This window comes from Conger conger, chromosome 8 (genome assembly GCF_963514075.1).
Source record: "Conger conger chromosome 8, fConCon1.1, whole genome shotgun sequence".
In the NCBI taxonomy this organism is placed as follows: Eukaryota; Metazoa; Chordata; class Actinopteri; order Anguilliformes; family Congridae; genus Conger; species Conger conger.
The window spans coordinates 62,413,616-62,438,409 of NC_083767.1; the positions used below are offsets into that span (position 1 = coordinate 62,413,616).

The window sequence follows — 24,794 nt, forward strand, 5'->3', positions numbered from 1 at the left end:
TTCTACCTGTGATTGGTGCGTGGCTATTACGTAAGCATAGAAACAAAATATATCAGGGTAAATGATTGGTTATGCCTTATCATATAGCATGCAGACTGGATGAGCACACAGTGACCCCTAGCCATCAACATCACAGAAACGTAATGAATCAGAAACCATTATTTGGCCTGCCAGAGCCTGATGTTTTTCAGGATTCAAGATGAAGTGTTTTCTCAGACACTCTAGTGATAAGATGAGCCGTATCTCCTCAAGCCTGGGATGAAAGTCGGTCAAAGACCACAGGCCTGTATTTTTGACAGAGGGAGAGAAAGAGGGAGAAAGGACGAGAAAGACAAACACACACACAAACAGGCACCCACACTTACAGGCTATATTTCGACTCCTTGTTGGCATTTGGAGATGGAGCAAGAGAGATAGATTGGGAGGGCCTTGAATTCCTGGCCTGGAAAGACTGGAATCACTATGGATGTGAGAACTTTGAGAATGTAGTGTGTTTATTTAAGTTTGAATTAGTCTGATGATACAATGAGTATAAAAAACAAAATACTGGAATCAGAATGTTTGCAGACTAAGAGAAATGACGGCTCAGATTGAAACCTCCGTCTCTGTTCTCTCCAATAGAGCCCTGTGCCCCTGGGAGGGTGGAAGCCACTGATGTCAAGAGCAACTCAGTGAGCCTGTGCCTGGAACGACCCGTCAGCATGGAGGGAGTTTCTTATGAGATCCACATCAAGTACAGCTGTGAGGGAGAAGAGCCCAGATTACAGAAATGTGCCCCCAACACCACCACAGCTGTCCTTTCTGATCTGAGACCTGGGGTGGAATATATTTTCAACATCACTGCAGTTCTTCCAAATGGCAGCTGCAGCAAGACCAGCTCAGTATGTGTACACACAAGTAAGTGATGAAAATGTATTTTGACTTGCTATTTAAAACATTTACATTTAGTTTGAAGAGATAACGGGTTTTCTTGTGATCTTAGATTCAACCAAATTATTTCAATAAAATCTTTGTAACTACGTATTTACATGTAGTAATGCTGCTCTTATTCCCAATGACAGGAACCAGTCTGGAGGAGCTGTTGAGTGACCTGGGACTGGAACACCACCTGAAGAACAAGCTGACTCTGAGCCAGGTGCTGCAGATTGATGGGGAGGCATTATCTGATGAAAGCATCCAGTCTCTGAAAGCTCTGCCATGGTGTTTCCTGAGGAAGCTGATGATGGTGAATGTGACTGCTAGGAGTGTGAGGTGCACCACTAAACAGGACATGGAACCCCAAAACCTGGACATCTTCCTGGACACCCTAGACAATCCACAACTCCCCAGAAGCACAGTCAACCCCCTGGACCTCATTACTGCTGTTCTTCTGTGCTCAGATGGCTTTCTCCAGCAGGAGATGGTTTTGAAAATGTCCATGTGCCAGTTCTCTGTGCCTCTGCTGCTTCCTAAATGTGATAAACAAGAGTGCACTTTAATGCTGTGGGCCATGAGGGATATTGTGAAAAAATATAAGCCGCGTTCTTTGGAGGACTCAAGAGGGTTTGTGGAGGAGAGCATTGTTCTCTCTGACCTCCCCATGGTCACTTTTGTGAGGCTGGGAAACTGCAGCATGTCCAAGTCTCACATTCTGAACCAGGTCCTCAGCAACCCTCAGCAGTACCACAACACCTTTGTTCACAAAAACATGGAGTGTGGTGACACCCCAAGGAGGATTTCCAATGGGCTGGTGGAAATCAGCTGGTATCTGCCCAGTGGGAAGGGAAACATTGACATCTTCTCTGAGCCACTGGCTATAGCTAACCTCCGTGGAGACCTCAGAGACTTTCAAATTCAGTATGCTTTCCTGTGTAGCACCTCTGCTGCCATATTTGTGTTTTGTGATGATTTTGGGTCCGAATGCAAAATTCTGGCCTCCAAACACAGTCAGACTCAGTGTTTCTTGATCAGCAATTCACAGAGCAAAAGCTTCAATAAGAATGAGTTCAGGAGATATGTTTCTGAGTTACAGCTACAGCATAGTAACATAATCATAAAGGGTCCGCAGATTAATGATGCAGAATTTGTCAATAAACTACATTCTGCTATCAGTGACATTTTAAAGGGAAACGTGGTCAAAAAGAGTGTTGAAGGGTTGTCTGCTGTCTCCCATGAGTTTGGGATCCATGTTGATGAAGATTACACCTGCTGTAAGTGGGGCAAGGAGAAGGCTGATGAAATCACAGGAGAAATATCTGACATACCACGCTTCAAGGAGAAGGAGCTGTCCTTGCAAGGGACTGCATGGAAACAGCTGGCTAACCTGGAGAAGGAAGAGTGCAGGATGAAAAAAGCTGGGGAGAAAAACATAGAAATTTACAGGAATGAGCTTTCAGATCAGAGGAAGAAGCTCAGAGCACAGCAGAGAGCTCACAACATCTCGGAGTCCATGTCCCGTTTCATCTCTTCAATGTCCAGTTCTACAGAGGAATGCAAGTATTTCCTCAAGTGGATGAGGATCAACCTGGACAACCTCTCATGCAAAACCCTTCCACTGCTACAGGCAAAGTACAAGGAACAGTGTCAGAATTCCCCAGAAAACAATGAGGTCATTTCAGAGTTGGACAGGAAGATCTCCAGTTGTTCCTTGGGGACGGAGCACTTCCTGAGGGAAATGGGTCAGCTGTATGAGTCGGCCTGCTCACTCCCTGAAGGCCCCACCTCTCAGATCCAGCGCCTGCCACGTCTGGCTGCTGAGCTCCTGCAGGAAGGCTTTCCTCTGGAGCTGGTGGATGGAGACGCATCCAACATTCCTCTGCAGTGGGTTACACAGGTTCTGAAGGAACTCCATCATCTCACACAGTATAAATGTAAGATCCGGGTGATCACTGTACTGGGGGTACAGAGCACTGGGAAGTCCACCCTCCTGAACACCATGTTTGGGGTCCAGTTTGCTGTCAGCAGTGGAAGGTGCACCAGAGGGGCCTTCATGCTCCTCATCAGAGTGAAAGATGATTTTAAGAGGCAGCTTGGGTGTGATTACATCATGGTAATTGACACTGAAGGTCTGAAGTCACCAGAGTTGGCCCAGTTGGATGACAGTTATGAGCACGATAATGAACTGGCCACTCTGGTGGTGGGGCTGAGTGACATCACAGTCATCAATATCGCCATGGAGAACTGCACAGAGATGAAGGACATCCTGCAGATTGTGGTGCACGCCTTCCTACGCATGAAAGAAGTTGGGAGAAAACCCTGCTGTCAGTTTGTGCACCAGAATGTGCCGGACGTCTCTGCTTATGACAAGAACATGAGAGACAGGAACCGTCTGCTGGAGCAGCTGAATGAGATGACCCAAGCAGCAGCTAAGATGGAAAAGAAGGGAACCAACAAAACATTTACTGATGTCATGGAGTATGATCCAGAGAAAAACAACTGGTACATCCCTGGGCTCTGGCATGGCAACCCTCCCATGGCACCTGTCAATGCTGGCTACAGTGAGTCTGTGAATTTTTTCAAGATGAGTGTGTTTGAGAAGTTTCTGGAACAAAAATCTGGAAAGAGCTCAGCACACACAATCAATGAGTTCCTTGCATGGACCAGGAGCTTATGGAAAGCAGTGAAGTATGAGAACTTCATCTTTAGTTTCCGCAACAGCCTTGTGGCTGAAGCTTATGCTGAGCTTTGCACCAAGTTTAACAAATGGGAGTGGGACTTCAGGAAGGACATGTACTCCTGGTTAATGGATGCTGAGACAAAAGTGTCAAACTTTGGAACAGAAGCAGCACAGACTCACTCCTCCAATATTGACAACTTGCTGATCCACCTGAAAAGTGAGGCCTCTGTGAAACTGACAGGAGAGGAACAGCACATTTTGAACAACCTCACAGAATTCTACAAGAGACTCGATGGACATGTTCAATTGGTAGAGAAGTACAAGGAGGACTTCATCAGCACAGCCAAAACCATCAGGAAGGAGACAGAGAACTCTGTGATAAGCAAGCTTGAGGCAGCGGTGGAGATCAGAAAGGGTTTATTCAAGTTAGATGACATAAAAAAAAAAAACACCGCCACAATGGAGCAGAAGGTGCTGGACCTGATTGAGAAATGCAGGAAAAGTGAAGAGCTGTCAGATCAACCGCTGGAGGATGAATTTCAGAAGATGTGGAATGAGACTGTGAAAGAACTGCAGTTCTCTGGCCTGGAAAAACAGGACATTGCTCAAAATATCTACCACCAGCTAAGGGCAAACTTAGGGAGAGAAGGCAGCTCAGTTCATGAAATTCTGTCTACAGTGGGCAATTTGTCTGAATATGGAAAAGAGCCATTGATAGTGTACAGGAAAGATAATGGAGTTCCAGAAAACATACAACAAATGGCTAATCACATCATCGAGTGCAGTAGGCAGTTTGTGGATGAGAAAGTGAGAACCAGGTCTGATTACCGTAACACATACACGACAGAATTGTTTCGCATGGCAGATGAACACATGGACAAGCACTCAAATCTGGAAATATCTGCTGAGTTTCGGGCCAAGTTGAAGATCCACATCTGTGGACATGCAGCTCGAGAGTTTCAAAAAATGCATCTGGATTTTATCCGTGCAAATGATCCCCGTCACTGTCTGGAACAGTTCAAGGAACAGTATTGCACTGACTTTAAGGACCTGTTCAGTAAGAGAGACCAGTGTCAGAAGAAGGCAGAGGAATTCACCTCCAACTGTCTTCAACCAGCAGTGAAGGAATACATCACCAAGTCTCTGGGCCCTGACCTTGTGGATGAAGTGTTGACAGGGCAGAAAGCCATTGACTTCAGCACTCGATCCTACTTCCAGTTCTCAATCCTCAAGCAGCTGCTTTCAGAGGATAACTTTAAGGACTTTGTGAAATACATAAAACACTACGAGACCTTTGTACAGGACTGGATATTGGAGCAGATGGTTAAGCAGTTCACTGAGGGAGATGGCCTCAGGAACATTGAGATTAAGCACCTGAAGGCAAAGGTTAAAAGAATAAAGGAAGCTATAAAGAATGCACAAATGGAGGCCAGTAAACGACCAGTGGGAAGGGGTAAGGAGGCAGAAAGGGGTGAGGAGGCTCAGAACATTCAGCAGTTGATTCAGGATATCTGTAGTGACCTACAGAAGGAGCTTGTCATCCCTAAAGACCCCCTCAGAGCAGTCCTGGCCTTAAACTCTGCCAAGCCAGAAGACTTTTCCCGGTGTCTGGAGGTGCTTGTGGATGAAATGGAGCAGGATTTAACTGCAGAGTTTCAGAAAGGTGGGGATGTGAGGGCCAGGCTGACCTCACTGCCCTTTCAGCCGCAGAAGGAGCTGTTTAAAAGGGTGTTTGGCTGTGGGAGGCAGTGTCCCTTCTGTGAGACCCCCTGTGAAGCTGGTGGCAAGACCCACACAGAGCACGTTGCCTCCATTCACCGTCCTCTGGGGATCGGGAGATGCATAGAAATTGGCTCCTTTAAATTAATGTGTGACATCTGCTCAACCTGTGTTGCCAGTGAGAATAACTTCAAGTCGACTGAAACAGAATTGAAACCTCATGCATACAAGGAGTATCAGAGCATTTACCCTGACTGGCGCATCCAGCCTGACACCAGCATCCAGGCCTCAGACTACTGGAAGTACGTTTTCACCAGGTTTAACGAGCAGTTTGCCCAGGAATATAAAGCTGAGCCTGCTGACATTCCCCCCCAATGGAGAAACATTACCCAGGACCAAGCCATGGAAAACCTGGAGGAATCCTTCCAGATGAAAACAGGAGATTAAAATAAATGGATCATACATGCCCTGTTTCAGTAGGGCTGAAAAATTATCTTCTGAGTGGAATTACAGTTTTTTACAATCGTTTTCACACTTGTCTCAATACCATGTCCACTTTTTCAAAACACTTAACACATTCACCATATCATTAGACTATGTGAACTAAACTGTGGATATTTTTGCATTGCTTTCATACTAAAGGCATTCAATCACCACTTCTTCCAAAATTCATGAATACCTCTCTCAGTCAGTGTTCACTACCAGCAAATGTTTGTACAAATACAGCAAATTTTGCAGACATTTAGATACTCTGTTCAAAACAGTTAACTTTCAGTTCAAAACACAATACAATTCTGATCATTGTGGAAGGAAATATGCTGCATTTTGGCAGAAAAATGAAACTATATGCTTGAAATACGTAAGACAGATCATTCTGATTTGAGCAGAAAGTTTATTCAGTTTAGTAATTTTTTTTGTTTGCAGCCCTGTTACCATCTATACAAAAGTGATCATACTTGCATTGAAATGTGCATGTATATAGGGTAAATATAGATGTAGTTGTCACTGAAGAGATTTTTCCACTATTACTGCTGTATATGTACTGTTGAACACCTGGCTGTCATTTCAGTGAACAACCTACCCAGGTGTTTGTTGTTTGTGCCCCGTTACCACATATACAAAAGGGGCCACCTTTGGATTGGCATTTGCATTCTTTAGCCTTGGTGGGGAAAATGGATGCAGCCAGAGGTAGAGGAAGAAGACATCGTGTAAGAGCAAGAACAGTTGTGTCTGATGAAATCAGAGCCACAGTCATTGATCATGTAGTAAATCATGGTCTGTCCCTGTGGGAATCAGGTTGAGGGTTCAACCAAACTTGCCTAGATCCACAGTCGCTTCAATAGTGAGGATTTTCAGGCAAACCAACAGGTACTATACAGTATTTACAGCATTCTGACTGAAGGAGTTCAATTGATGTGTATATTACAGCAGTACTGTGATTTGAGAAGTCTCCAGAAAAAGCAGATGTATCAGTGCACATTTGTCTTTGACTCACTACAGGACCCAGAGCTTACCTCACACAGTCACACAGGGGGAAGGGGAAGAATGTTTACACCTCAACAGGAGGATACAATAGTTGGGATGGTCATTGTCAACAACAGCATCAGGCTAAGAGAAATACGCAACAACATAATCGCAGACAAGAACATATTTCCAAACATTGACAGTGTAAGCACTACAACCATTTCAAGAGTGCTACAGAAACATCAGATCAGGATGAAACAGTTGTACACTGTCCCCTTTGACAGGAACTCTGAGGGTGTCAAGGAACTCAGGTACCAATATGAAGTTTATGAAGGTATATGTGAAGGTTTAGGACCACAACCCACATGAACAGATGTCACTTCTAGATGCAATGGCTGCTGGGTGTATGGACATAACAGTGGAACACATCCAGGGCTGGATAAGGCACGCAAAAAGATGTTTTCCTCGGTGTATAGCAAGAGATTACATTCGGAGTGATGCTGATGAAAATCTATAGCCAAATGCCGAGGACAGGATGGATGGGCCAGACCAACAGTAGACTTCTGATACTGATAGGCAGACAATATATGTGCGAATTACTGTATATAGTGGAAATATTGCTATTTGGTATGTATTTGTTATTGATTGTAATGTATTTTGAGTAATTGATTGTATTGTATTTTTCTTTTCTGAATTACAGTATATTGCACTGTGAGAATAAACTTCAAAATACTGTAAACCCTCTGAAGAATACTGTTGCTTTTGTGATTTGTTTCTTTATCATATATTGTTATTGTTGTTACACAGTAAAAATTGTTATTCTGGGTTTCCAATATAGTAAAACATTCATTCATTTACAGTTTACTGTACATTTACCACACTCAGTCATGACATCTATTATGAGAGGCAAACCAACAGATCAAAAGTTTCTTTAGCTGCTTGGCTTGAAATATTTGTGGATGCAAAAATAGGAAAGGGAAAACACATAATATATGTATTTAGCAATGCTCCAAGTTATTTGTGTTTTGCAGTTCATTGAACATTGAGTGACAAAGTAGTCTTATGGGAGAAAGCATATGCTATAGTTATGGCAGCATGAGTCACTTTTGGGTGAAATATTTTGGTGTTTTGGTGGTTGAAGTGCATTTTGCACCAAAGGTTAACTGATGTGCTCAAGTGCGTGTTTCAAAAGCACACTGTGTGAAGAGTTTTGAAAAAGTGGACATGGTATTGAGACAAGTGTGAAAACGATTGTAAAAAACTGTAACACAGTCCTAATGACGCTGTAATTGTTATGCCGGGGGGAACAGAGGAACCAAAAGCAGACAGTGGTGGAGAAAAATGGCAGGTTTACTAGCAGGTGAAGGGGCAGACAGAGTGTAGTCAAAAAGCAGGCCAGGGTCAAAAACTGCAGGGTCAATCCAATAAGGCAGAGGTACAGAAATCCACAACACACAAAGAATAGTCCAGGGAAGCAGGCAAGGGTCAAAACAGAAAATCCACAAAAATACACAAGGGCAAGGACTAAGAACCCTGTCCTGCCTCTGCCACCTCTAAGACACTGAGTGACAGCATCTCCAAAACCTCCAGCATAAGTAAGCACTCCCCTCTCCTGTAAAACCATGGTTCCAAACTCTTTCATCCCATGATACATTTTCTGTTCGCCTTAAAATATGGAATATTTTAAGTTAAGGCACTTCTCTACTGTATGCGCTGACCCCTCGAAATCCCAACCCTGCTGTACTGTACATACATAAATGGTGTTTTACTGATACAAACATCGATCGATCCGGTGAGAATGTGTTGGTGATTTAACGTAACATCAGTGTACTGCCGGGCTTGGCGCAGGTGTCAAACAAAGCTCTTATTCTCAAAAACGAAAAATGTCAACTTGGTATGGAAATGCTGAAAATACTTTAATCTTGTCGGACATCATGGGATTTTCAACAGATACACCTAATTAAGGTAAAATATCCCATTCCAGCAATGTTATAGCCTACTTACCCCCAAGGGGCGTGGTTATGGTGTTATGCCGGGGGGAACAGAGGAACCAAAAGTAGACAGTGGTGGAGAAAAATGGCAGGTTTACTAGCAGGTGAAGGGGCAGACAGAGCGTAGTCAAAAAGCAGGCCAGGGTCAAAAACTGGGTGGTCAATCCAATAAGGCAGAGGTACAGAAATCCACAACACACAAAGAATAGTCCAGGGAAGCAGGCAGGGGTCAAAACAGGAAATCCACAAAAATACACAAGGGCAAGGACTAGGAAACAAGGGCAAGGAAACAAGGAGGCTAGAACTGAGGGAAGGGATTAAGGGCTCAGGACTCAAAACAGGACAAGACAAACTAGCAGCATGCAACTGAAAAGGACAGATATAGATGAGACAAACTAGGCGGGGCATGGGAGTGAGGGCGGTCTAACAAATCAACATCAGGTTACTGAAAGGGTAGTAGGACAATAACGAGGGGGAAACAAAAACGCGGACTGGATTCACAAAGACACACATGTAATACAAACGGCTCCGGACTAGAGAGTAGACAATTGCAGAGAATCAGGAGATGCAGAGATACAGAGAGACAGGTGTGAATACTTCGCTGAAACTAAGCAAGTAATCAGTGATAGAATAGGGAGGCGGAGTTACAGAACAGAATTGAAACTGGAGATGCATTAGTAAGTTAGTTAAGTGATTTAAATTACAAATACCCAAAACTAGTGAATGTTAGTTTGTTAGTTTGACAAACATATTAGTGCAGTGTTTTTCAACTCCAGTCCTCGGGACCCACTTGCCAGAAGGTTTTTGTTGTAACCAGCAACTCACACACCTGATTTAACTAATCAAGGGCATTGTTAGTGGTATGATTAGTATAATTAGTACTGTACAAATTCTATGTTAGTTGGGATTTGTATATTAGTGCTATGTACAAACATGAAATGGAGAGAAAGCAGGAAGTAAGGAATGCAAGATTGGAAAGAAGATTGAACCCCGGAACTACCGTAAACACCCGAATAGTGGGGCACGCAGACAAGGGAGTGACTGGGCTAGTAAACATTCAGACTCAGACATCACAGGGGAAGACGAGTGCAAAGACTAATGAATATAAACAGAACACCAGACATGAATATGAAAAGTAATAAATTACAATAATAATGATAATCTAACACACAGAAGACAGGAACATAACAGTGATGTTGATACATGATAAATGTACAAATAAACTGATATAAAATATATTAAAATATATAAGAAATTGTGTGAAATACTTACACAAATGTTATATATATATATATTGTGGTGGCCCGATCAGGGATCGCCGACATCAGGAGCTGGGTAAAGTAATGGACGGCGAATATTTCCCAATATCCGTTTTAAATAGAGCCGCACCTTGGAGAGAACCGGGAGGAAGAGTCAGCACCACGGCCAGCACCACCGGGGCGAGGCGCGTGCGGAATGCAAACCTCTAACTAATTTTGAGTGAACAGGCACAGCTGAGCCGAATGAGAGAGGAGAGCAGCACGCTACAAAAAGCCAGGCTGGAGAACAGAGCGGGGCTGACGACGGAGGCGGAGAGCTGTGCAGCCCGTGCTTGACTAAAGAGTGCAGCCTAAAGCCGAACGAGCCACCACTTGGAAAACGGGGTGGAATTCCGGGAGAAACCCCGCGACCGAAACTTAACTCGGAGCCTCACGTGAGCGTATCTCTCCTGCTGTAAAACCGGCTAACCTGTCCCGCTCTAAATTCAGACAGAATCCCCTAAGGAGGGCGGACAAGCGGACTACCGAGGCCGGGGAGACACGGAGGCCAGGAGCGGCCCAGCCACGGACAAAGACGGACGAACGCTGTCAAGTGGATGCCGGTTCTTTTTTTGTTTTTTTTCCTAATTTTTTGGCCGTTGATTTTTATTTTTTGAAAGGAACCTAAATTTTTGTTCTGGACAATTGAGATGTGTCTGAAAGACACTAGGAACAATAAGCTCTCTCGCTCTCTCGCTCTCTCGCTCTCTCGCTCTCTCTCAAATATACGATCCACATGCAAGATGACTACAGGGATGTTATTGAATGTAACTAATCCTTAAAGGCACAATAGGTAACATTGTTAGACCATTGTAAATCCCATCCTATAATTTAAAAATGCTCACTGACATATTGACTCTGCCTGTGTTTATCGTCCTTAAATTCAGGTTTCAAAATATACTGTTGACGGTATCAAATTGTATAGCTGTACAATAATTCAAGTTCATTGGTTGAGAATTGGTTCTAATTGCCACAGTCAATGGCATTTCAAGTTCAGCACATTTACAGAGAAGGGGGAGGGGCGGGTGTTGTGGTTTGAAGGTGTTTGTTGCTGCTATTCCTCTCTTGACCGCTAGAAGTCCGAAATTACCGATCGTACTTTTAGGCTGTGATTACACAGCTGCGGCTGAATACAGTCAACAATCTCCTAAGGTAATACTTAGAGAAATGCAAAAACAAAAATAATTTCAGATAAATTTACGATTATAATTAAACAACTTCTAAAAGTACAGATCCAATATTATAAATATTTATTGAGGCTAAGCATGTTTGTTTGCTGCTTTTATGCAGATATGAAATACTGCAGAGCCAAAAGAGAAATAAGAAATAGAAACAAACAATATGGAAAAAAACTGTTAAAAAAAGCGTGAGGCAGGAAAATATATAGACATATATATATATATATTTATACATAGGTCATCCATTAAAAGGTCCTAAAAACTAATAAAGGAAAAGCAACAAAATATAGCAAAAATAAAAAAGAAACTGGTCCCAAAACTGCAATAAAACACATTTACACATAACTGAAGAATGCAATCTGACCTGGATTCATTTAGCCAAATCCACCCCATAAAGCAAATTTAATTTGGGTGCTTATTTGCTAGTACGGCTACTACAGTGATACCTCACAGTACGAGTTTAATTAGTTCATGACCGAGCTCGTTTTATGATTTACTCGTTTTACAAATGAATTTTCCCCAACTCCCAAAAACCACCCGAAAATCACCCAAAAATCTTTTTTTATGGGTTTTGAAACAGAAAAGGTGTAGTTACAAGAAAAATGACAATTATGAAAACATACACGCGTTCCTTTCTCATGTTTATCAATGATTTCCTTCTTCACTTCTATCGTAATCAGCTTTTTCTTCTTCTCAGCATTGTACTAATCTTAGGACCCATGGATAACACAACTAATTATTATAAAATAATAGCCAAAAATGCACAAAAAAAGAAATAGCGGTCGCTGTATGAATCTCGCTCGTACTGTGGATTTCCACTCGTACTTCAAGACAAAAATTTGCACGAGCCTCGGCTTGTACAACAAATTACTCGTACACTGGTGCACTCACACTGCGCGGTTCGACTACAAAAATCGTCTACAAAAATCCCATTATATTGTGATGGTCATAAGGCTACACTGGTAAAGTTTAACAACTGCTGAAGCAGCCAGTTTCACCCTCAAAGTTTACCCATAAACCCATATTCCAGTTGATATGATGTTAATTAGATTTGTCGCCATCTAGTGGCAGCTCAGTTAATGGCAGTGAGCAAAATACAGGAAGTGTTCATGAAGTTCAAATTAAATTAAACATTTATTTTTATTGTGATAATGCCAATTAATAAATGTTCAAATGTGTCTGGTGAAATACATCAGATTCATTCAGAATCTGGCACCAAATAATTTCATAACTTCAACCAGCCAAGCAAACAGTGATGAAGAGATAATAATGTGGCTAATGACAAATGAAGGTCATGTGATTTATGAATAGAAAAGACATAGGAAGGATAGAAAAAACGAAATAATAAAATAGAAAATGTATTCCATATAACCCATATGGTGAAGGTAAAACAAACTGTTAAAATTGAACCATCCCTGATTATGCACCACAGCAATGGAATAATGTACAAAAATCAGCCGTGCTAATTCAGAGACAGAACCTGAGAAGACTCAGTGAAGACTGCAGTATAAAACATTTAATCTCAGGTACTTTGAGAATGTAATGATCGTTGGTGCCAGACAGGGTGGTTTGCGTGTCTCAGAAACTACTGATCTCCTGGGATTTTCACGCACAACAGTCTTTAAAGTTTGCAAAGAATGGTCCAAAAAATTCATAAAACTAAAGAATCCAGTGAGCACACAAACGCCTTGTTAACTACCAGTCCAGTCCAGTACATCTACTCACATTTCAATGAATACACAAATAGAAAGGCTTCAGAGACAAATATATACAGCTTTTTTCTTTTTCCATTGCAGGTTTTTACAACAACAAAAGTAAAATTACAGTATGTTACTGTAAACTGACAGAAACAAAAATAGTGACAGTAAAATTACAGTGCAATAGTAGACAAAAACCTGTATTGTAAGGGATTATAAGGGATGGGGTGGATGGTTTGTGGATCTTCTGTTAGGGTCTAACAACATCACCTCATCAAACACATTCAGTCAAAACTACAAGCTACAGGCAAGGCAGGTGCCCCCACAGACAACCCACCCCGAGAATTGGGGCACCTGCCTAGGTCACATACTGCTTTGTCTGAATGTATCTATGCAGTGCCAATAGGGCACAATCTATTGCCATTACTGTACTATAGTACACTGACACTCGCATATAGTCATAGTGAAGGTCTTTGACTTGGTCATCATGCAGCAGAGTGCTGATATACTGACACGGTTCAGATTATGGAATGTTGTGTGATCTGCGATGATTTGCTCTCGTAGTTAATGTAGGCGGATGCTGTGGTTTTCCAACACTAGTGACAATGACCAGTTCCCATTCATGGGTGAACAGACGTTGCCTTCCAGCCTCAGGAGGTCGTAACACAGTAACATAAAAACTGCATTACATGTACTTCACAGCACTATACCTATTTTTTTGAGGAGCACAGACCTGATATTGTAGGACTACATTGTATTGTCCTGTGATGCAGAATGATGTGCAACAATTACATAGGTACAGTCTTGTGTAGAAAGTTGAAGACATACCTGTTCTCCAGTGTAAATGTCCATATTATGGATCCTACCATGTAGTGACTCAGGTTGGGCTGGATTCTGCCCAGCCTCCCTTATGATGATTTAAGTGGCCATAATATCGTCGGAAATATGTCTGTCTATTGCCTGGTCCCCTTCTTTGTTCTTATCTTCGTCGTCGTCGTCGTCGTCGTCGTCGCCGTCCTCCTCATCCTCATCCTCATCCTCATCCTCTTCCTCTTCCTCTTCCTCTTCCTCTTCCTCTTCCTCTTGCTCTCACTGTCTTCATGTTTGCAAAGTTCTCACAAAAGAGGTGAGCGTACCTGAGGTCTATTTGTAGCGCTAAGGCTCAGACTGATTGGTGTTCAATTAGCGTATAAATGTTTTCATGTGTGTGTGGGTTCCAATTTCAGGTATGTTTTGCATTTTGAATAGAGGTGTTTTTCCGATGATTGCAAGATATTTCAAAGTGTCTAATGTAGGAAACAGGGTGTAGTGTTTTGCAAGAAGTGTGTTGCAGAATAAGTGCAAAGAAGAAAATGTTTGCCTTTGATTAAGGCATGGTTATAAATGTTAAGGTTTTGATGCTTTTGTCTAAGCACTCACTTTCAGTGTGTAAATGAGCACACTGGCCACACTCCATTGTTTATACTTGAATACTTGAATTTAAGTCATTGGCCGCGTTTCCCGAACGCGTTAAGAACGTTCTTAAGCTAAGAAAGTTCTTAAGGACCTTTGACGGTCCTTAAGAACTTTCTTAGCTTAAGAACGTTCTTAACACGTTCGGGAAACGCGGCCATTGTCATTATTTGTTCTAATACAACCTTGAATAAAATGTATCGCCTTTATAAATGATACTTTTTGTTGGTGGGGTTATCTGTTTGTTGAGTGTGAAAACAGCTAAATCCAATAAACAAATGCAGGATTAATCTTTGGTCAGTATTCACTTACCTGGAAAAGATTCAAAAGGGTTAATCTCATAAGAGGTTCAATTTAGTCTCCATATGATGGAAATCTGCGTGTTCTTTCTGCAACCTACCTCTGGAGAGCAGGCAAAATCAACAGAAATATGGGCTTTTCAGAGTTGTCTCTTACTCAAGGGGCCTGTTTCACAAGACAGGATTACTGAGTTCGCTGGATAACTGCCATGAACTCTCCCAAATCAGGAACATGGGCTGAAGTAAAAAGAGCCATTCTGGGTTTTACTCTGTGCAGTCATCCAGCTAACTCTGTATGACTGCTTCGTGAAACAGGCCCAGAGGAATACAAAGATTTCTGCTCTTAATTACTTAAATACTTCAAAAAGTCTTGATTGAAATATCTGTGGGAAAATATGAGAACTCTACATAGAAAAAATAAAAATACAACAGATCTTAATTTCTGAAATTCATTCAGTTTTGTGAGGGTACAAGAATAGAAAACATGAGCAAACATTAATCTTACTTTATAATGTTATGAGAATTTGTCAAAACAAACATTATTCCTGCACTTTATATCCATCCACACATGCATGTAATAATTATAACTATCATAGTAATATTACCTTTGTCCATCCATCCACTATCTAACCCACATATTCCACACCATTCACTCACACCCTCTACAGGCAATTTAGACCTTCCATTACATTACATTATTGGCATTTGGCAGACGCTCTTATCCAGAGCGACGTACAGTTGATTAGACTAAGCAGGAGACAATCCTCCCCTGGAGCAATGCAGGGTTAAGGGCCCTGCTCCGCATCTTATTGTGGCTACACCGGGATTAGAACCCCCGACCTTGCGTGTCCCAGTCATTTACCTTAACCACTACACTACAGGCTGCCCCTTCCAATTAGCTTAGTTCCCAAGAACTGCTGCCCAGGTTTCATACTATTGAGGTAGTGTCTGTGCCCCGACCTAAATTAAGCCTGGAAAAAAAGCCCATCAAGGGTGTTTGTATGGCGAATAAAAAAAAAAATCAGGCTGTGTCATTCTACTTATGTGGCTAACCAAACTGAGCTAAAAAATTGGAATGATTAATATCAGATCACTAGCTCCTAAAGCAACTCTTGTAAATTACCGATCATCAAATTGAAATCCTATGTTTAACTGAAAACCTGGCTTAAAACTGATGAATATATTGCCCTAAATGAATCCACCCCTCCCGGTTACAGTTATACTCACATTCTCCGTCTGACAGGTCGTGGAGGAGGTGTTGCTGCTGTATATAATACCAATCACCTTGCTACTGTAAAACCCCACAGCTAACCCAATGACGGAATTTAGCGGGGGCCGAAGGGGGTTTTGCGTGCTTGTCCTTCTGGCGTTGCTGGGAGAACATTAGTTGGGTTAATTATTATCCTCCGTACAAGAACAGAGCACAATTATGTTTAAGAATATACTGGGTCCGTTGCCATGGGTCGGATATGGATTGACCTGCCCCATATCCCGCTTATAGCTGGCCAGAAACGGATCAGTACAATTCTTAATATTCTCCGTTCTCAAACGGGGCCGTATTGTACGCTTAGTGGTTACTATAGTTTTACTCGTTTATCTGACTCCATTTAAAATATAATTTAGAAATTTGGGTTTGCAACTTACGCGGACCTCGGGAGTGATTACATTCGACTTGTACCTGCGCCACCATTACTCAATAGATGCTCCCGGGATTAGCATTACTGCTGAAATCTCAGTTCGGTGGAGAACTCAGAGGCTGCGGGTCCAGTCAACACAATACATGCAAACCTGCCATGATAGTTGCGAGCCCAGGTCGGGGTAGCATTAACTGGGCTCCTTCGAGCTAATTTGGCAGGAACCAGCGCCATAACGCCCATGGGTTCCCTTCGCACCAGATTACAAGAGCCATGCGTCCCCCGACCCTTAAGGGACAGAAATTGCTGGCCGCACAGCTTAGAACTACCACAGGTGAACCGCCCCGCCGATCGTCGGTCTTTGGCCACCATCTCCCCCTGAGTATTCAGTTGTAATTTAGGCTGAAAAGGTACAAGATGAATTAGAGTCATGGAGATCACGCAAGTTACAAACAAAATAGTTTATTCGCAGACAGGTAGGTTATTAGCTTTAGAATATCACAATCAAGTATAAAATATACAAATTAAGAATAGAGATAGAGTAAATAATCATACCTAGCCTGCTTGGACTACACACAAACACGGAGTATAGAATATGCCGTATGGAAAGTCGAATACGGTCTTCCTGATACTTACATACACGTACAATATGCTGTGTGGGAAGTCGAATACGATCTTCCACTGCTACACATACATACATACATACATACATACACAAGACATGTTGTGTGGGAAGTCGAATACGATCTTCCCAGATTGGTCTGTCTCCCTTGCTTTTATGCCAAATCATACGTTTGAAACCAGGCGGCAGTGCCATAAATCAACCTGGAGGGGTGGTCAAATCTGGAATTTAGACCCCCACCCTTGGGGGTTGTTGAGTAGGGAAAATGAGATGATTACCAGGAGAGGACGTGTAGGTTTTCCCTTGGGATACTGAAACTATAGTTTATTAAATTCCATTTGGTATGAAATGTATCTCATCCGATTCCTTGATTTTATCAGATCACATCCATACCAAACAGATTACCCTTATGTTTTATTATGTTGCAGTTATCATGAAACTTCCCTCCTGATTATCCATTTTACATGCAATTCCTGTTACCATTACATAAGACTTAATGCAATAATACAAGGATCACATGGGCAATGTTTTCAAGGTGTTACCGGGTCTATTTACTATCTTAATAGCAGTTTTGAATATTTAATCTAGGAGAACAGTCACCGGTGTAATGGCAGCAGTGCCCAAATGAGGGCACTGTGGCATTGTCCGGAGTCTTCCCCCTTGGAAGTGACCAGGTATGGGGTCACAGGGAGGTCACCAATGTTCGGGAGGATTCTTTTCCCATGACCCAACTGGCCTTGGACCACTCATACATCTTAACTCCCCAACAGGTAGTCTAAACAACATTGGAACCCCAGCTCTCAGGCCCCTCACAACTGACAGCCCTTCCTGACCTTAACCACTATGCTACAGGCCGCCCCATCATATCTATGAATGCTGTAGTTGGGAGTTTTCATGATAACTGCATTATGCTGTAAATATGTTTTTGTGCCTCTCATGGTAATATACCTTTTGGATAAACCTGATTTGGGTGAATGAAAGGAAAGGAGACATTCCAGACTGTTTGGTTTCTTCTCCTTATCTCCGAAATCCAGGCCTTAGTTCTTGACCCTAAAAGTGAGTCACCCATCTATAATTTACAGCCAGGCCCACCAGGCAGGGGGCTAAAACACATGGCTTCTACAGAGACAGCTTTTGCCCAGTTTCCCCTCGGCTCCTGAATGGTTATGCTATCAAAGGTAGACTGTTACAAAAACTAGACCATTACACCAGTCACACTGAACCAATCAGAATAACACCAAACATCACTATATTCTGACCTGGGATTATCATGAAACATCTTTATACCATCTCCAATATTCCTGTTCTGGAATGTGAGAAAGGAAGGTGCCTCTAAGAATCCTTCTCTAGCTCTCCCCCACAGACACGTGTGCCAACGGTGGGGGCTAACAATGTATGCTCCAGGAGAGGGAAGTCAGCAAGCTGACCAGCGCATGAGACCAAATGTTACTTATGACTGGCTTACACTACTTTGAAATCTGGCTTTGATTTTAACTTTTTTGAAGTGTTTGTTCTCAGTTTTGCACTTCCGGACCAAAAAAGCAGTCAGTTGTCCAGTTGTCCAGTCAGTCCTTGTAATTGAATACAGGCCACCAGGGCCATACAGTGGTTTCTTACTTGAGTTTGCCGATTTCCTTTCCAGCCTCGTTGTTAATTCAGATAAAGTAGTAATTGCAGGGGATTTTAATATTCACATGGTTAGTGAAGTTGATCATCTCAGATCAGCATTGCTGTCTATCATTGAGTGGCTTTGATCAACATATACATCAGCCTACACATTCCCAAAACCATACTCTCGATCTGGTCTTAACTTATGACACGCTAATAGCAAATATAGCAGTCATGCCTAAAAATCCTGTGTTATCAGACCATTATTTAATAACTTTTCAAATTTCACAAGTTTGTCGTGTCACCAGATACTTTCTACTTTAGCCGTAAGCTTTTCTCCAGGACTGCAAATGCTTTTATTAATGAGCTCCCAGACTCATTTGTGCACTATTGGGATTTCCTTGGCTCTCACCAAAATGCATACACAACTAGCATTACCTCAATTACTAATACTATCGCACCTCTTAAGAAGAGAAAAGTTGGCCTTAAGAAATTAGCACCTTGGTACAATGACCATACTCGTGCTCTCAAGCAAGCTTCACGGCAACCTGAGCGCAAATGGCGCTCTACGAAATTGCAGGTATTCCTCCATGCCTGGAAAGACAGCCTACTAACCTATAAACATGCCCTCTCCACAGCACGTTCATCATATTTCTCTACCTTAATTGATGAAAATAGAAACAATCCTAGGCACCTGTTTAAAACTGTTGCCAGATTGACTCAGAATCATGTTGATCCCTGTGTCTCAATATCGTTTAGTAGCAATGATTTCATGAATTTCTTTGATGACAAAATTATAAAAATCATGGAGAAGATTCAAAGTTATTCTGCCACCTCCTCCTATAGCAGTGGTCTCCAACCCTGGCCCTGGAGAGCTACAGGGTCTGCTGGATTTTGTTGTTACTCTGCACTTAATTAATCAATTAGAGCCATTGATTACAGTTAACTCAGCTCACCTGTTTACCCGGGTCTCAGCAGGGTGCTGATTTTAAGGTGAAAACAAAACCCAGCAGACCCAGTAGCTCTCCAGGACCAGGGTTGGAGACCACTGTCCTATAGTGTCTATCCTTCCATCCACATAACACATAGATGCACAATCCTCGGAACGACCGATGGCCTATCTGAACTCTTTTACTCCAATAGAGCTCATTGAGTTTAATACCATAGTTAATTCTTCAAAATCTTCTACTTGTCTTCTAGACCCTATCCCAACAAAACTTTTGAAGGAGCTACTACCAGTGATTGGAGCACCACTCCTATATATTGTTAATCCTTCTTTAGCATCTGGACACATACCACAGACTCTTAAACTAGCAGCAATCAAACCACTTTTTAAGAAGCCAAACTTAGATGTGAATTATTTGTCCAACTACAGGCCCATTTCAAACCTCCCGTTCCTGTCTAAAGTACTAGAAAAGGTCATTTGAAAACAACTTTGTTCATTTCTTTGTTCATTTCACCCCAATTATGTATCGGAAATTTTTCAATCTGGTTTTAGACCCTTCCACAGCAATGAAACAGCCCTGGTCAATGACCTACTCCTTCTGACAGTGGCTGCATCTTGTGCTTCTAGATTTAAGTGCAGCATTCGACGCAGTTGATCACCTGATCCTGTTGGATAGACTTGAAAAATCTTGTAGGCCTCTGTGGACAGGCTCTCTCTTGGTTTAGATCATACCTATCAGATCGATATCAATCCAGGGTTAGAAACGGAGTACCACGAGGATCTGTGCTTGGGCCCTTGCTTTTCTCCCTATATATGCTTCCCCTTTAGCGTATTGAGGATAATTACCATTATTAATACAGCATGAAACACAGTTAGGACAACTCCAAACCTCGACACTACAACCTGAGACAAGCTAGCTAGCTTCGGGGTTGGCCGACCTCTCCTCACGATGTCTAGCTTTTCTGGAAAAGTCCGTCTTGAAAATCGATGTTTTCTGAGACCAAGTCAATTTCTCCTCCATTGTAGGCGTAAAATATTCAAACTTAAATGTGTGTCGATCGCTACAGACGTATTTTGCAAGTCGAAATAGCTAGTCGCACTTCGCTGTGTGTTTTGCTCTGACCAACCAATCAGAGGACGTAAAAATGCTGAAGCGTCATGGCGAGGAATTTGAAATCTGATTGGTTAAAGAAACAGTCAATCGCTAATATAGTCTAGATTGCATCGGCCAGCACTACTGATTCTGAAGGCCCTGGGCAGATTAGATTGACATGGCAGCACATAGAGGCTGAAATCTGTTTCAACAAAAATCTAACATCCACATACATGTACTGGAAGCAATGCAGCCAAGAGAAACGCTACAAAATTAAGAGAAGAGACTGTTGGGAATAAATTAATACAATTTAATGGAACAAAAATTTGATTTTAGGTTGTAAATGTAGGTCAGTGCTTCTGATAGTGTTTAGGCCAGCAGAGAAGGCCCACCACTGCGTCTGGCTCGGGACATTTCCTGCCGTCGTCATCAGCTTGCTGCAGATGTGGCCGAAGGCTCGCGGGCTGATCGGTTGCTTGAGAAGCATCTCGTTGGGAATCAGATTCTGGTTGTGACATAGTGTCACTGTCAACGAAGACCAACAGACCAATTGCAGTCTTCAGCCGCGTAACTCTGTGGGTCATATTAAAAAACTGATCTCCGGAATTTACCACAATGACCGGGTTTCCGTGGATACTATGCAAGCGATTTTTTAAAGACTAAATATAGTTTGTATGCCTGCCTATCTAAACATTACATTACACAGGTCCGAATCCAGCAAAAGTAAGTTATGCTCTATCCTGTTATACCACGGTTCCCAAACAAAAACACATTTGGTGCCCAGTGTGGGGCTGTGACTTGCATACAGCGGAAGGAGACCTTTCATACAAGGCTTTGGTATACAGTCCTGGGGCCATTTTACAGAAATGTCTCATCTTAAGTGCGAAGTTATGAGTGGATTCTTCACAAATTCGTGTCACAGAAGCAAATCTTAAGGCTGTGGTAGGCAATTTATTTTGGTAATATTTTGGTAAATATGCAGCTAGAAAAAAACCTCTGATATCTGTGACTGTCCCAGGACAGATTTTCAGGGACTTCTGTTTTTCATCACTCCCGATAGTTATCATCCAATGAGGACAGCTCTCAGCCAGCAGACTATCAAAATAGTGGCGCCCCTCCCAGAGAGGCTGACAGGAGAGGAGGGGCTGGGTTTTTCGCCGCTGTATACATTCTAAATCTTTCTTCCGCCCAGATTCTGCTCACGCCCAAAGATTGCCTACCGCAGCATTAACTAACTAATAGGAATCTTATCTTATTTGACTGGGACCCGCAAGGTCAGTGGTTCAATTCCCGGTGAAGCCACAATAAGATCCGCACAGCCATTGGGCCCTTGAGCAAGGCCCCTCATCCTGCATTGTCTAATCAACTGTACATCGCTCTGGATAAGAGCGTCTGCCAAATGCTATTAATGTAATGTAATGTACTCGATCCAATCTTATCCCAGGATAGGGAATCTGAAATACACAATCCAAAATCGATGATCAACTTTCATGTCTGTTATCCAACAACTGACAGGTTTTTTTATCTTGCGCACAGCTGATTGGTTAGATAAATAAACAAACTGATGTCTCAAGTAATTTGCAAGCTAGATAGCCTAACAACGTTAAAATCGGTCAAAATTACAGGGGTGCGTTTCCCGATGACGGTGTCTCTCTTTACGAAGACTCTCTTAGGTATACCTTACTAAAGTTGTTTACTTTTCTACGTGTGTTCCCAGAACTATCACTTAGGCGGTTGCTTAAGGGATAGCTTCTACGTGCGACGTTACTAGCTCATCGACTCGCTCTGAGATCAATTATGCACTCCATGCAGCGACTGTGTGACTGCGTTATGAGAGAAATGAGTGTTATTTATGAATAAAACACTGCAAGAATACTTTAAAATATTGCATTCATCATGACTGGTGGGACCGTATTAATAGAATTAAAAACTTACAAACTGAATTATCCAACCGTATTTTTGCCGAATTATATATATGGTTAGTGATAGGATTTGTGGCTACGCCATCTAGCAATACGCATTCTTTGGCATGTTATGTTTTATTTACATTATTTTAATATCTTTGTCATAGTGCCTTAAATGACTTTGCAATCAGGGTTGATTTGGCAGAAGCACCATCACATTACTAGTGTAACTCACTATTTTCTCTGATTTGCTGACATTCTCAATAAAAGCGCACCAGCAAGTAAATCGCACCGACACGATATTATAATAATAATAAAAAAATATTACATAAGATATGGCGAAAAACAAACAAAGAAATAAGCGGTCCCACAGCTTCACAGCAAACAAAATGGAGGTATTGTTAGACGTGGCGCTGAATAAAGAAGCAGTATTTTCCAGTTTTAGGACAACGGTGTCCAACAAAACAAGGAAAAAACTAAACATCGCTGAAAATGCAACCTTCGTTGTTTACAATTTTATTATTCGCATGAAAACAGTGCCATTACTGTGGTATTTCTGTAATATTATAAGCCAACTACAACTGTAGAATTATTAGTGTAGCTACATATTGCTGAACAGATTGAGATGTAACTATGAGCAACAGCTGATTTCACAGGCTTGCGGTCGTAACAGTGGTGGCCACTAGCGGAGTGAGCTGACAACATCGCTAAGGTATAGTTAAGAGTGGTCCAGACCAACCTTACGAAAGTACGATGTACAGAAGGTATACTTAGCTAAGAACTTTTTGGGAAATACGCTGAAACGTTAAGGTACAACTTAAGGTACAACTTACGAACGACGGAGTGTCAAGAAGGCTTTGGGAAACGCACCCCAGAACACTAACTAATTTATGAGTATAATGTTGCCGCCTATAAGTCCAACAGTTAAATAAAACAGTTGCACCTGTACCATTTTAAAAGTAACCAAATAAAATAATAATCGTATTAATTAGCCAGCTAGCTAATGAGTGTTAGTGACTATTCTAGCTAGCTAGTTAGTGCATGGCTAACAATGACATTAGGACATAAACATGGTTTTCCTGAAGTTAGGACACTTAGTTTCGGAATTTGGCAAGTTATGTGGCTGCTGTAACACTTCTCCTATCTGGAGTTAGGATAGGAAGATAAACATAGGAATGTTTGTTCTGTAATGGCTGTTTTCTTAAACATGACGTGCGTTCAAGGCACGAACATCCACGGCAAACTATGTTTGCAGCAAACAGTTAACGTTGCATGATTTTAAATGAACAATTTCAGCTATCTCATTCGTTGCTTACCTGTGATTTATTTTTATAGGTAAAAACTAATATTACAGTGATTAAAGTCTATTATAACAGTCAAATAATTGTCCACTTTTTCACGTAAGGACCAACTGAAATTACCATGGTTACTATACAGATGAGATGTTTCTGTAATATGGCCCTTGGTTCCCAAACAACCGGTGTTGCTATGGAGCGATGAAATGCGGACCCTAGTCGACAGAACCCTTGACACTGTAATCGCCATATAGTCCGAGCTACTGGCCACAGTCTGCTGAATAATACAGGAAATCAGGAAGGCAGAAAATACTTTTTCATGACACTGTATATGGCTGTGGGAATCCTTGTAATACTCTCGAATAGCATAGATTAAAAGCATTCTGCAGGTCTTTGGAAATATATTTAGAGCCAGTGTTTTATCTCCTGTATTGCATATGAATAACAAGATGGCACTGGTGAAAATGAGTACATTTCACACAATTTGCTGTTTTGCAGGTTTGGTGAGAGACTTTGACAATCATCTTTTCTCTTTGTGAACACATTTTATCAACAGAGTCATTGTACAGTGTACAATTGCATGCATTCTTGTGTTTGGGAGACTGGGCTCTTGACAGGATGTGAAAAGTGTTAGAATGGTTGGCTTAGATAGCTCTGTACACAATTCAATTGTAATGGAAATAACAATTGGCTCAGGAGCTAAGAGCAGTCAGAGGGTTGCCGGTTCGATCCCGCCCAGGGTGTGTGGAAGTGTCCCTGAACAACACACCTAATCCCCAATTGCTCCTGATGAGCTGGTTGGTGCTTTGCATGGCAGCCAATTGCGGTTGGTGTGTGAGAGTGTGTAGAATGGGTGAATGAGATGCATAAGTTGTACAGTGCTTTGAAGGCGCTTTGGATAAAGGTTGATAGTTTAATGCCAACCATCAACCATTTACCATTTAATCAGACATTTGCTGTCTCTTAATACAAATATGTTTTCATGTAGAGCTTTCTGAA

At 41.9% G+C, this 24,794-nt stretch overlaps 1 protein-coding gene across 1 annotated transcript; it reads left to right on the forward strand.

Annotated features, from left to right (window-relative positions):
- Positions 1-806: 806 nt before the first annotated feature.
- Positions 807-6,024, forward strand: LOC133135608 (up-regulator of cell proliferation-like; the record flags this gene model as incomplete). Its single annotated transcript, XM_061252754.1, has 2 exons — positions 807-897; positions 1,062-6,024. Coding segments are annotated over 2 exons (4,791 nt in total), but the record flags the coding sequence as incomplete, so codon positions are not given.
- Positions 6,025-24,794: the final 18,770 nt, after the last annotated feature.